Source organism: Cyprinodon variegatus, unplaced genomic scaffold (genome assembly GCF_000732505.1).
Source record: "Cyprinodon variegatus isolate N-32 unplaced genomic scaffold, C_variegatus-1.0 Scaffold711, whole genome shotgun sequence".
NCBI classification, from domain to species: domain Eukaryota; kingdom Metazoa; phylum Chordata; class Actinopteri; order Cyprinodontiformes; family Cyprinodontidae; genus Cyprinodon; species Cyprinodon variegatus.
Genome location: NW_015151164.1, coordinates 67,436 through 81,251, shown reverse-complemented (window position 1 = coordinate 81,251; position 13,816 = coordinate 67,436). Strand labels below are relative to the sequence as shown.

The following is a 13,816-nucleotide window of genomic DNA, read 5'->3' as shown; positions in this document are numbered from 1 at the left end:
TTTTTTCTTTTAGCATTTATAATCTTGAACTAAATATATTAAACTATAATATATTTAATATATAATAACTTCAGAGTATTTTATCTTTCTGATATGCTTTTCTTTTCTGCTTTGTGTTTTTCCTTTCTGCTGTACAAAGTAACAAAAATGTAGTTCTATTTAAATGAGCTTTTCCTGTATGCTGTATTTTGTCTTCTTCTCTTCACCACTTGCACCTAAATTCTACCGATGTGGGACAATGAAGGATTTTCTATTCTATTCTATTCTAATCAATTATATTCTATTATATTCTATTCCATTTTGACTTTTAATAGCACTTTATTTACACAATTCAAAACATATAAACAATTGACGTAAAACAAGTGTCAGTTAAAAATCCCTATTAATGTAAAAATAAAAGTGTCAGCTAAAAATTAGTAAATGAGGAGCTTGACAGGACAGGATGGAATCCTAACAGGATAAAATCCTCCATGTTCTGTTATTCTATTATAAAAGAGGGTTTAAATCTTAATTCTTAGAAGCATAGTCTGAAAACTTATTTTTTATTTAATTCACAGAAAATTATCCAAACTAACACAAATTCTTCAGCAACAGCATGACAGGAGTGAACCATTTATACCAGCCCGATTTAAAAATAAAACATAAATAGAGAGATTCAACACTTTCCTCCAAAATGCTTGCCTTGACCATAAAAAAAAAATTAGGAATTAAATATCTTCTGAGAAAGGTAAAAAAAAATGTAGTTTTGAGGGACAAAAAAAAAAAAAAAAGGTTGGGAAAATTTTATCAAACAAATTAATATCATACAAAAATTAAAGAAAGAAATAGAGTCATATAAGAAAATAGTACTAAGATAAATTATATGACTAACCAATGAAATCAATTCAGTTTTGGTATTTCAGTACTTTATTGCATTCAGTTGAGCCTTAGTTATCCTTCACACTTCATACTGGGTTTAATTTCTAAATTTCTTTTAATTTAGGTAGGGATTTGTTTGCTCTGTACAAAAAAGAAAATTATATAAGTGCATAATTAGATAAAAATGTAAAAAATATTGTATTTCATAAAACACGTGTAGGGGGGACTTTTATATATGAACAGAACACTTTAAAATAGAGATAAAAATACTCTACTCCACCACCCCCCTCCTGTCAGTGATGAGTCCAGTGACCTACATTTGAGTGAAAAATCAACATCCACATTGCACCACACTTACAAATACATCAACCACAGCACACAAGTTTAAATGCTGCACATTTTGTACTAGCCTGTGGGTGGAGGTACATGTTTAAGTTCTAAATGCCTTAAACAATTTAAAGGCTTTCAATTTAAAACACGATTCGAAAAACAGAATATGTGCCTCACAGTCATGCATAATTCAGGGAAAGACTGCACAGCAGAAAGATGGATAATAGATGTGGTGCAACGATAGGAAAGAAAAAGATTGCACCCAGGATTGGATTTCTGAAGAAGTGCAATGCAGCACCTAAGCATTTTTAGTGTTACCAGAAAAAAGTAAACAAAAAAGGAAAGAAATGGACAAAAAAAAAACAAATGGAAGAGACATGTTGTAATGCAATGAGAAGTGTGTGTGGACTTGTTTTTGTGACAGTGTGGGGCTTTAATCTGTTTACACAGTCACGTCATGGGGACCTATGTCTTTATGGGGACTAATATCCTGGTCCCCATATGGTAAAGCTTTTTGTCTTTGAGCCGGAGTTAGGTTTAGGACTAAGACGTGAATTCAGTTCAGGTAAGGGCTAAAGGTCAGGTATATGTTGGGGTTAGTGTAAGGGTCCAGATTAGGCCATATAAAATGAATGTGTCAAAGAAATTTTCCCATAAGTCACAAAAACAAGTGTGTCTGTGTGTTTGTGGGGGTATTTAAGAACAAAGAAAGTCATCTTACCTATAAGTATATAGAGAGAAGATATTTCATCCATGATGATGACCATAAAAAGAAAAGAGAAAACACAAGAGATTAGTTTAATACAACCTGCAAAACATATTGTTAATAGGTCCTGAAAAATGAAAAAATGTGTAAAACATCAATGTCATGGATTTGTAAAAGTTCATTAATAAAAAGTCAGGTCCTTTACAACACAATAGGAAAATGACAGTTAAATGCTTCTAGATGGAGGTAATAGGTGAAAGTCATGTGAGACCTGGTGTTGCCAGATAGTAGTATGACAGTGCTGAGAAATTGATTGTCCCTGGCATCACATATCCAGATTCATGCAAACCAAAAAAGACTAAAACCAGAAAGCACATCTGTCAAGGTTTAGAGCACTGCTTTGGACTAAACGAAGCCAAGGAGCTCAGAAACCTTGTAGAAGTTGTCACAAAGATCCACTTAACATACAATTCAGCTAATCCTCACAATGAAGCCAGCAAAAGTTGGAATACGTTTTTGTTTTTACAATCTGATTATTCATCTTCTATATTTTAATTCTGTGGGCCTAATCAAACGTTATGCATTTGATAATCATGTTTTATCAATAAAGCAACAAGGCTCAAGTGTCAAAAGCAATTTTTACAGGCTATTGATGAACAAAATACATATATAATATAAACGATTATTATTTTAAGCTTCTATTTGATCAAGGACAGAACTTATAACAATACTGTATATTAAATACAATATGAATTGCGTTTGTAGTTGTTTTTCAAACATTTTATACATGAATAAACACAATAAAAGAACTCCCTTTAAGGAAGAAATAAGCAAAGAAACACATGTTATTCCAAAATGGCTAAAAAGAAAGCTACAAGGAAACACAATGTTCTAAAGTTTGCAGATCTTCTTAGAGCTCTTTACTGTATACTAAATAACTTTTAGTAACTCTGTTAACATGACAAGGGAATATGGACTTATTATTCATATTATCTGGGGGATTGTTTGCTTAGAGGTTTGAGCAGTGTGCTTGTCTTTTAAGAAGGTTGCAAGTATGCGGTTCGATCCTCACAGCCTCCACTCTCTGTGTGCCTGAGCAAGACTCTCAACCCCACACACCTCCCTGGGTGGCACACAATGGCAGCCCACTGCTCCCAAAGGGGACTGGTTAAATGCAGAGCTAAATTTCTCCAGTGTGAGACCCAAAAACTTCATTTTTTTAACTATATTAAGGTGATATTAATCTTTGGAATCCAGGACATCAGAGCCTGTTAGAGAATAATCATTACCAACCCTCTTTGTAGAAATGGTAAAAAACTGATCAAGCTGTTTAGCTGCAGTGCAATTTGTTTAAATGCTTACCTTTGTACGTTTTATACCATTTCTTTCTCTACTTTTGCTACTTTTGCACCAACAAAGATAACTTTGGTTTTGCTATATTTACCTCTATACAAACACGAAATAGTCATAAATCAACAGAAAACTATGGTATGTTGGGCCTCATGTAAGAAGCGTTTGTATAAACAAATTTGTTCTTAAAGGGTTTGTATGAGTGATTTAGGAGAAAATCCCTCAGTCACATTTTTTCCCTCATATTTCTAATCTTCTCTCAGGTAGGACAAATGTTATAAGTGCTCCAGACTTGAGGGAGGAGTCAGCTGTTATACAAATCTAGTTTTCCACTTAATGACTGTATTTTTTAACTAAAAGTCTCTGTCCGTTATTATTGGGTTACATTTTTATATACTATGCACCTTCAAACCAAAATCCATTTTTAATCACTGAAAACAGAACTATCAGGCACTACACTGGCAGCTGGCATGTCAATATCCAAGGGGATTCTGGTTTAAATTTTGGTAATTTTGTTGAAAGAAGAAACAGTCAACAAGCTGTGTGTGAGAACAAGCTACTGTTAAAAAAACATTTCAAACAAAAATTAGATACAAAGTACAGAATGAAGGATTGGTGATGTGTTGCTTCTTGAAACTTTTCTAAGGGATGCATTAAGTTCACTTCATATCGCCGCCTCGGCTTTGTTATTTGTGGAAAGTTTGGGTCTGTCTGAATTCACCAAATTAGAGTTTCACCCATTACATTTTGTTTTACAATAATTTAATGTAGAGTACAACGAAGGGTTGTCAGACAAGGTCTATTTACAGATCTAGGTTTAGTAGCTACATGTAAGTGTATGTATTAAAAGCAATTTTTGCCGAACTGTGTGTTGTGTTGGTTGGCGGTGAACTGATATGAAGTATTTACATCAAATGTTGCACCTCTTACCTTTACCAGTAGCTTTCATCAACTATAATCCTTTTTTTAGGCATGTTTTGGACACAAACTTCACATCAAATGTTTTTTTCTATTATTATTATTATTATTGTAACTATTATTATTTGTTTGGTCTTTTAATTCTGCTGCTCAGCTCTCAGCCAGCAGAGCCTAGAGTTCTAAATTGGTAAAGTCTCTCTTTTTGTCTCCATTTCCACTTTTTTGAATGAAAATGGTCTGACAAGCGCTGGAACTCATAGCCCTATATGGAATTATCAGGCAGTAGTTATGTAGTTTTGCAATTCCTATAAATGCCTACTCACTTACACACAGGTGGAATGTATTACATTAACAAGGATAATTTATGCATTTATCTGAAGCCAAGCATGTTTGTTTAATCTGATATGGCGCACTGTACAATTCATAGAAATGAAAGGTGGACATGCTAATCTTAACTAGTCTGGTTTTGGGAATCTTATGAGTATTAAACTATACATCTTTGAAATATCTTCATTTAATATCACATTTAATGGTTGTTTTGTTACTTAGACTGATGTATTTTTCAGTTATATTAAAACTGTAAATGCATGTGAATGTTAAACCCTAGAATTTATTAAATACAAAACATGTTATAAATACTATCATTTAATGATAAAAGGGGAGCGTGAGTAAATATATTGTAAAAAGTGAGAAGAAGAATATGACACATGATTAATGAAGCATATTTTATGTTGTTTTTGTGAATGTAATGACTAGAATAGCTTAAAGAAGCTCTGGCCATGATATTTTGATTCTGGGCTTTTTTTTTGGACTGTCGCATAACTAGTCAATATAGACATTTAGATAACTAAATTAATAGATTACTAAAACTCTAATAAATCCTCTCTTTGGGAAGTTCTCATCAGCTCAACACCTGTGCTGTGTTATGGTGTCCTATATGGCCTCTGAGCTGAGTCTTGGAGGAGCATCACATGCTGTTTTCCTTTCTGCTACTAGCATCAATTTTGAATGGATATATTTCCAATACAAAACGCCTTTTTTAAACCTATGGTGTGATAAAAAAAGAGTGAAAATCTAATAAACGATGTGTTGTACCATAAAGTCATTTGTTCAATTCAAGTGTGCTTAACTCCTGAAAACTCCATAAATCAATGCATCATGACAAATATAACATGTCAGGTTTTTGAAAACATAATAGCCTTTTTTATGTGCATTTAAATTTTAAAAATACTTCATGATGCGTCAACTCCACCCCTTTAAGTTATTTGTTTTCAGGATTTATAGAAAAGAAATCATTATATATAGTTTTGTTGACATTTGCAAAATACTTTTATGGAGAATGTGAGAAAATATACTAATATTTTTCTTAGAATTCAAAATGTAGAGCAATGAAATATTTACATAAAAATATAACTTGAAGAAAAATTGTTAAGTTAAAAATGTATGAATATGGTGAACCTTAATGTTCAGAGAAGATAGTTTCTTACCCAATTAGATTTTTATGTAAAATACATTTTCTGTGGTTATTTATGTTGCAATTTGAAACCAGAAACCTAGGAAAGCTTGATTGGAAAATGATCAGAAAGTCTTGGTCCTAAATTGCTGCAGCAATGTTTAAGTTATATTCCTTGTCTCAGAAGCTGTAGATTTTTGTTTTATAATTTGACCCACAATATGTTCAATAAATAACATAGGTCAATGAGCTTTTATTTGTATAAAACCAAATGGCAAGGTGTAAAGCACAGTGAAGATCCTACTTTAAAATTCTGTTAGGAAATTTTCTAGAGCAGTGCTACCGTGACCTAGATAGAAGTACAGAGAAATTAAGCACAGCTTGTCCTCCTACCATGGCTGAAATTAGAAGCGTAAATCTTCCTGCAGCAATGCAACAGCAAAAATGTAAAAGGTTAGTCGTTTTATGACTAAAGTAAGTAGCTTCACCACATTGAAAAAGCCTGCAAAATGTAGGAATGGCAAAGCAAAGATTCCTAAAAGACAAAAAAATGTTGTTTTTTTTTTTTTTTTTTTTATAAAACTGTAAGCAACAACCTGATTAAGGTTTAGACTCATTTTGATATGATATGTGGCATTTCGGTTGATACTGTAAGTGCTGCTATTTGTTGTGGATATAAGCTCAATGCTGGTTACTTTCTCATAGTATACTGCTGTGAGTAAGGATGAAATTAATGTATATATATCCTGGAGACAATCATACTCAAAATACAACATTCATTTAATTATTTAATGTATCATTGTTGCAATATTTTAACATTACATCAATATATAATACAAATTTATATATATATATATATATATATATATATATATATATATATATATATATATATATATATATATATATATATATATATATATATATCACATTACATTAACTAATACAACTTATTTTTATGTTTGGTAATAAACAACAAACTGAGGAAAAAAAATACAGTAATCTATATCACTTTTTTTTCCTCTGTTTTCAGAAAGTAGACCTTTTACTCAAATCATGCTCTGAATATATAACATCTGCCATTATTTTGTGTCACACAAGAACTCAAATTTTACTCTATGAAAAGAAAACATGTTACATAACTAAACCTATAACTGACAAACATAAAAATGTAATTGAGTTAATGCAAAATTTATGAAATAAATACATACTTAAGTAGTTACTAACAGATAGGTACTGTAATCTCACACATTAATCATGCTGCCTTCAAAAAGCAAAGAACATAAAACAAATACAAAACATTGCAAAATTATTCATGCAATATTTTTGGTCACAAAATAAAAAAAAAAAAAAGCTTTGAATACAAAATCAGTAATCCCTGGTAATATTAAGATGTTGACAAAGAAGAACACTTGATTAACAAGAAATCAATAAATAACCATAAACAACTGCCTGCTGTAAAACTATCAAACAGATATAATATATAATTAGATGCTTATAAAATCTCTTTTGTAAATGTAATAAAAAATATTTACCAAGCTTTGAATTTCTTTCACTGTTAGAAAATTAGGTTGTTGTAAAATTGGGACTGATGTGTGATTTCAATTAACTTAATGAGAATGTCTAGAAGTAAAGTAATAAACAAACACAATGATTTTATCTTGATAGTAGGTAATAAGTGTTTTGCCAAGGTTGACACACAGTAGGCAGTAAAAAGCTGTATCCAACACTAATAGACATAAATTATATATTCACTTATTTGGTTCTTTTTTTTTATTTTTTAGATAAACTATTTCATTGGTACGCTCTAAAATGGTCTGAAAATACAGAAAAGGCAAATGTATCTGCATCATATGCTGTTATAAAACCTTGGATGGGTGTGCACTAAATGTAGAACAACTTTTTCACTGTGCTGGTGAATATTTTCAGTTATCCAGGTCATAGTCATTCCAAGAAAAGTAAAAAAAAAAAAAAAAAAAAATTCTGGACTTGGTTTCCAGGTTTGAAGATGTTGAGCTTCCCATCAAGGAAGCTTTTTCAATTCCAAAAAATTTTTTTTAATTGAAAAAGCTTCCTGGATGGGAAGCGAAACATTTTCAAACTTGGAAACTAAGTCCAGCCGACTGGTTTTTAGCTTATTTGGAAAAACCTTCTCAAAACCACTGAAACCACTGATGGTGTCAACTCTACCAGGATTTAAAAAAGTAATGCTACAGTAGGTGTTGCTGATTCTAATGATATACTATAAAGCATATCCAATTCTACTGCAAGTCAAACAATTCAAAGTTTTACTATGCCTCGAAACATGTTTCTCAAAATGTTTTACAATAAATGTGTGAATGATACTTCTCATGTCCATGCAGACATGAACTGTAGAATTAAATATTTTTATATCTGTTAATAAAATAATATCTACCAGAAATAGTGTAATTATGTTTCTTTTTTTATAATAAGTCCATAGTATAGTTTTTTCTCAATGACATTGTGTTATTTTATTACCTGTATTTGACAGTGGTGCATTATTTTGGAAATACACATTAGTTTCTTTTTGCAGTTTTTACATCTGCCTTTTTTTAATAAACACAAAATACACATTTAACTCAAATATGACATAAATCCACTGTTTTCTTTAAGAATACCAGGACAATCCACCAAGTAATCTTGTTACTAAGAGTCCTATATAGGAATGTGTAAAATATGCCTGCATAATACAAAATGATTAATTTATAAATTCAATTGAACATTTTAAAGCTGTGCAACAGTTAGCTCTTATGAGAATGTTTTATTAGTACATATTTTTGAAAGACCATGCCATACAGAATACCAGCATAAGCAAATTGCAAAATTGCAAAAATATTTTGTCTTTGAGAAATGCAGTCTTTTAAGCATCCTTTTAATTGGAAAAAAATGTGATTAAAAACTGAAATATATAACATCACAGTACGTTACATTGCATTATTGGCAAACTCTTATCCTTTATGGTTTAAGAAATATATTATTGCAAAATTACCAAATTGTTAGGTAATATTATACTTCTGGATGCCAACATTTCAAGTATTTTGCTAACAAATGTCAAAAAATGTTAACTACATCTATATTAAAATAGCAGCATTTCCCAGAGAAAACTTAACCTTTTTACAAGATGAACTCATCATATATTATTTTAAATAAGCAAGCACAGACAGATTTAGATAAATACTCTTAATGTAAATCATACACTTTCCAATAACTCAAGTTAAATCTACAATGAGTGAACAAGTATCCTTTACTTGCAAGTTTTTATAACAAATTTAAAGTGATGAGTGCAAATCTTATGTATCAATTTAAGCACTCAAATGATTAAATCCACCTCTGCAGAAGTTGATGAAAAAATCTGAGGAAGGATACATTTGCCCCAAAGTTTTTCCTGACCTACTATTTGATGCTCATTTTATCACATAACACGGGTGTGTTGGTCCTGCTCTGATCTTCAGACTGGGCCTCTCTGTGCTCAGACGCCTCAGCGTATTTTTTTGATAAGCTGCACTTCTCTTTTTAAGTATGTCAGTGTCTGTGTTTGATCCAAAACGAAAATCGCCTCTCCACGACCCTGTGGTCATGAAAGGGTCATATCGATCTTCTCTTAGTAAGGTTCCACACCGGCTAAAATCAGTAAGTGTTGAGGTGCAGTATGTTGTGGGGAAAACAGGTAGACTGCTTGTATTTGAACGGTAAACATAGCTGTGGTCACAGAAATTGAAATAAAACACACCACTGATTAACAAGACAAAAAGGAATGAAACAGTTGATAGAGCAATTATTAAATAAAACATTAAATTATCATTGTTCTCTGACTTATCTGCAAACTCATAAAATTCACTTAACACTGGCATCCCGTCACTCAGTGATATGCTGACTGTTGCAGTGGCAGACAGAGATTCACGACCGTTATCAGTTACCAAAACCACCAGAGTGTGTTTGGGTTCGTCTTCCTCCATGAATGTCCGTAGAGTTCTGATTTCTCCTGTATGCAGGTCTGCCATAAAAAGATTGGACCTTGTTGCTTTGATTATCCTGTAGGACAGCCAGGCGTTATGGCCACTGTCAGCATCAACAGCCACCACCTTGGTAACCAGATATCCTCCAGGTGCTTCAATTGGAACCACATCTTCAGCAATGAACCCTGATGTTTGAACAGGGTACAGAATAACAGGTCCATTGTCATTCTGATCCTGAATGAAAATGTTTACAGTACAGGTGGAGGAAAATTGAGGATCACCTCCATCTTGAGCCGTAATCTTCAGTTGGAAGTATGCAGACTGTTCATAATCAAATGTATGGGATGTAAAGAGCTCTCCTGTATTTTGGTTAATAGTGAAAAAAGATGATAATTCTGAATTTGTATCCTGTGATATGTGATAAAGGATTTTAGCATTAGTTCCATCATCACTGTCCTGCGCTTCAAGTTTTATGACCAATGTGCCCACTGGTAGGTTTTCCAAAATGTTGGCATTGTATACGTAGTGTGTAAATGTTGGTGGATTATCATTTACATCACTAACTAAAAGTGTTATGACTTTTACGCTCGAAAGTGAGGGTGAACCTGAATCAGTAGCGGTGACTGTGATGTTGTACTCTGGTTGGAATTCTCTGTCTAGTATTCCGTCAGTTACTAACATGTGATAGTTTTTTACTTCAGAGACTAGCTTAAATGGAACATTGTCTGGGATTGAACATATGACATGCCCACTGTTGCCAGTATCCATGTCATAAATATTTATCAGGGCAACCATAGTTCCTGGCCTTGCATCCTCTGCGATGTTAGAAGATGCAGATTTTATTTCTATTACAGGTTTGTTATCATTTAAATCAATTATATCAATTACAAGTTTACAGTGTGAAGCCTGACCACCCCCATCTTTTGCTTGGACGCCCAGCTCATGTGAGCTTGCTTCCTCATAGTCTATAACACCTGCCACTCGAACCTCTCCAGTCAGAGGGTTGACTTCAATAACACCTCCCATCTTGTCAGACAGGTGGCTAAAGGAGTAAGTTATCTCTCCGTAGATACCCTCATCAAAGTCGGTGGCATTCAAAGTTGTTATAAGAGTCCCTTTAGCTGCATTCTCTGGAACAGATGCTTTGTAAAGTCTTTGGCTAAAGATAGGAACATTGTCATTAGCATCCAGAACACGGATGTGGATAAAAGCAGTTCCTGATCTGACTGGATATCCCCCATCAATTCCATTGATTTCCAGAAGATGTTCCGCTTCTGTTTCCCGATCCAATTGCTTTTTAAGAACTAATTCCGGATAACTATTACCATTTATTTGGGAGCTCATTTCCAGAGCAAAGTGATCATTGTGGCTCAGTTTGTATTCCCGGATAGAGTTGGTGCCCAAATCGGGGTCATGTGCACACTCCAAAGGAAAGCGCCTCCCCAGAACTGTGGATTCAACTAAATCTAGTTTTATTTCCCTTGTAGCAAATTCTGGGTTGTTGTCATTTATGTCTGCGATATCTAGGACTAAGCTGCTTGCTTGTAGTGGATCTTCAAGTAAAAGCTGAAATTGGAGAATACAGCTGTTGGCTTGTGCACACAGCTCCTCTCTGTCTATTCGCTGGCTGATCAGAAGATTACCAGAGGCAGTGTCCAGTTCACAGAGCTGGCTGGTTCCTTCAGCAACAACACGGGCTCGACGTGCTTGAAGTTCAGACACCTGAAGACCAAGATCCAACGCAACATTACCAATAACTGAGCCCCTATTCATCTCTTCTGGAAGAACATAACGGAGTTCTCCATATGACACACCAAAAAGTGGAGCGCAGAGCAAAAAATATATCCACCATTTTAGGCTTCTGTGAAGATCCATCATACAGCTTGCTTTTGGAATGGATGCACAGTCAAAATCAGTCAAAATCCTTTAAATGTTACAGCGCTGCAAACACTTCTGCTATCCTACAGCCCTCTTCTTCTCTCGCCGACTTAATCATGCTCTATTAGGGATGCTGCCAGCTTATATTCTGCCCTATCTTTTTCTATTCTGCAACCTCTCTCTGTCTTTCTCTCTCTCCCTCTCTCTCTGACTCACTCTCTGCACTGGCACACTCTCCGCCTCTTTATCATGCACACAGACACAAATGCGCATCCATGCATAGCTCCCCTCCACTCAGTGCTCTAGTTCCACTGACACAGATTGGAAGAGACACAAACATCCATGACTTAGGTATTATAGAGGAGCGCCACCAAGAGACTGAAAAACTTGTTGCAAGTCATTTTTCATCTTTTTATATCATGTTCGAAAAAAATCTGTTGTTGATATAGTAGATAATGTAAAATAGCATTTTATGGTTAAATAAATAAAATCAACATATCTGAAGCAGCTCAGGATGGTTAAAAGAAATGTGAACCTAAACACTGAGATGGGCAACATTTGTCACCATGACAAAACGATTACATATGAATCTCGTCATAGAAAATCTCTAGAGCACTGTTCCCTGGACTTACGTTTATAATAAAAAAAAACCACCCATGTTAGATCGTATTAGGTAGTTGCAAGACTGATGATAAAAGTGATCATAACATTGTACTACTTCCTTCTAAGGTGCAACGGCATTCTTCACCAAAACAATATAACTTTGTTGCTCCTGACCTTCTCTAAGTATGAAAAAGATTATTTAAAGAAAACAGCTTTACAAAAAGTTGACAGGATAATTATTGCAATTGAAAATTCTGTACAGGGCATAAAATGTTCAATGATTTGTATGTTAACTTTACAAACAAAAAAAATTGGGAAAAAAAAAAAAAAAACATAAAAAGGTGGAAAATCTTCATTTTGTTTTTAATTAAAAGTACCAAAAATAGATAATTAAAAAGTTTAATTCAAATTTTTTCACAAAAATAAAGAAAATAAACAAGTAATTGCATATTCTTACAAGGAACTTTGAAAATGTAAAGAATTTTACTTTATTAAACTTTTATAGGTGCTTTTGTTACTTTGGTGATTTATTTAAAGACAGACAGCAATTTTGTCACAAGATGAAATCCTATGATGTTATTTATATATTTTTTTAATCAAAGAGCAATAGAATAACGACTGCTTTTTACGTGAGCAGATTTTTTCAATATAATGAAATGAAATATTGAATGAGTTTAGAGATAAAACATCATGGTAAAGTTATATTTTTAATATAAAGTAAATCCGTTGGAAAAGGGAGCAGAAGAATATAAGATACTTTTGTTTTATTAATATAACTTAAAGGGGAATGCCAGTTTTTTTTACATTTGGCCCTTGATTTTACGTTTTTAAATCATTTTCCACTTACCAATATAGGTTTTGTGTCATTTGGAGCTGTTCTGAAGATATTCCGTTAGCTTATATCCAAGTAAAGTCTTCCTATGGGCGATCGACTTGAAGGCACAAACTGAACTGTTCATAATTTATAATTTATGGTACGCCAGCATTCATAACATGTAGGCGAATCTCTGTCCCCCAGACATCCGTGGTTGTATTTTTTATATTTATATCTTTTTAAAACGAAGCGGCACGTGTATGACATCATCAGCGTGTGCCGGCTACCGTTCATTCTTCCTGTCTGCTGAACTGCTTCTAGTTTTACTCACATGCCTGGAAGATGTCTAGTGCTACTACCACAGATGATCTCGCTCTCGAAATGGAATTGAATGATTCAAATTAGCTAGCCAAATGAATAGAAGGGCTAGAGCATAGCCGCCTTTTGCCCGGGCTTCCTGTTACGACTGTAGTGCGCATGCGCGGATGACGTCATATACGCGCCGCTTTGTTTTTAAGAAATATAAATATAAAAAATATAACCGCGGAAGTCTGGGGGACAGTGATTTGCCTACATGTTATGAATGCTGGCGTACCATAAATTATAAATTATGAACAGTTCAGTTTGTGCCTTCAAGTCGTTGCCCATAGGAAGACGTTACTTGGATATAACCTAACGGAATAACTTCAGAAAAGCTCCAAATGACAAAAAACTTATATGGGTGAGTAGAACATGATGTAATAACGTAAAATCAAGGGCCCAATGTAAAAAAAAACAGCATTCTCCTTGAGTTATCATGAATTATTAGGAATGTAAAATTAGAGCAGAACCTTCTTCCTCAAATAATTAGATTTATAAAATGCAAATGCAGAATGCCAAAGCAAAAAAAGAAGTTATGAGTTGTAAAAGATAACATAATAGATGATAGT

The 13,816-nt window shown here is 33.5% G+C and overlaps 1 protein-coding gene across 1 annotated transcript; it reads right to left on the bottom strand.

The window, feature by feature from the left end:
* Positions 1-7,964: 7,964 nt before the first annotated feature.
* On the bottom strand, positions 7,965-12,268 carry LOC107097629 (protocadherin gamma-A6-like). The gene has a single exon (XM_015394851.1). The coding sequence runs from the start codon at positions 11,468-11,470 to the stop codon at positions 9,041-9,043; it is 2,430 nt and encodes an 809-aa protein (XP_015250337.1). The 5' UTR covers positions 11,471-12,268; the 3' UTR covers positions 7,965-9,040.
* Positions 12,269-13,816: the final 1,548 nt, after the last annotated feature.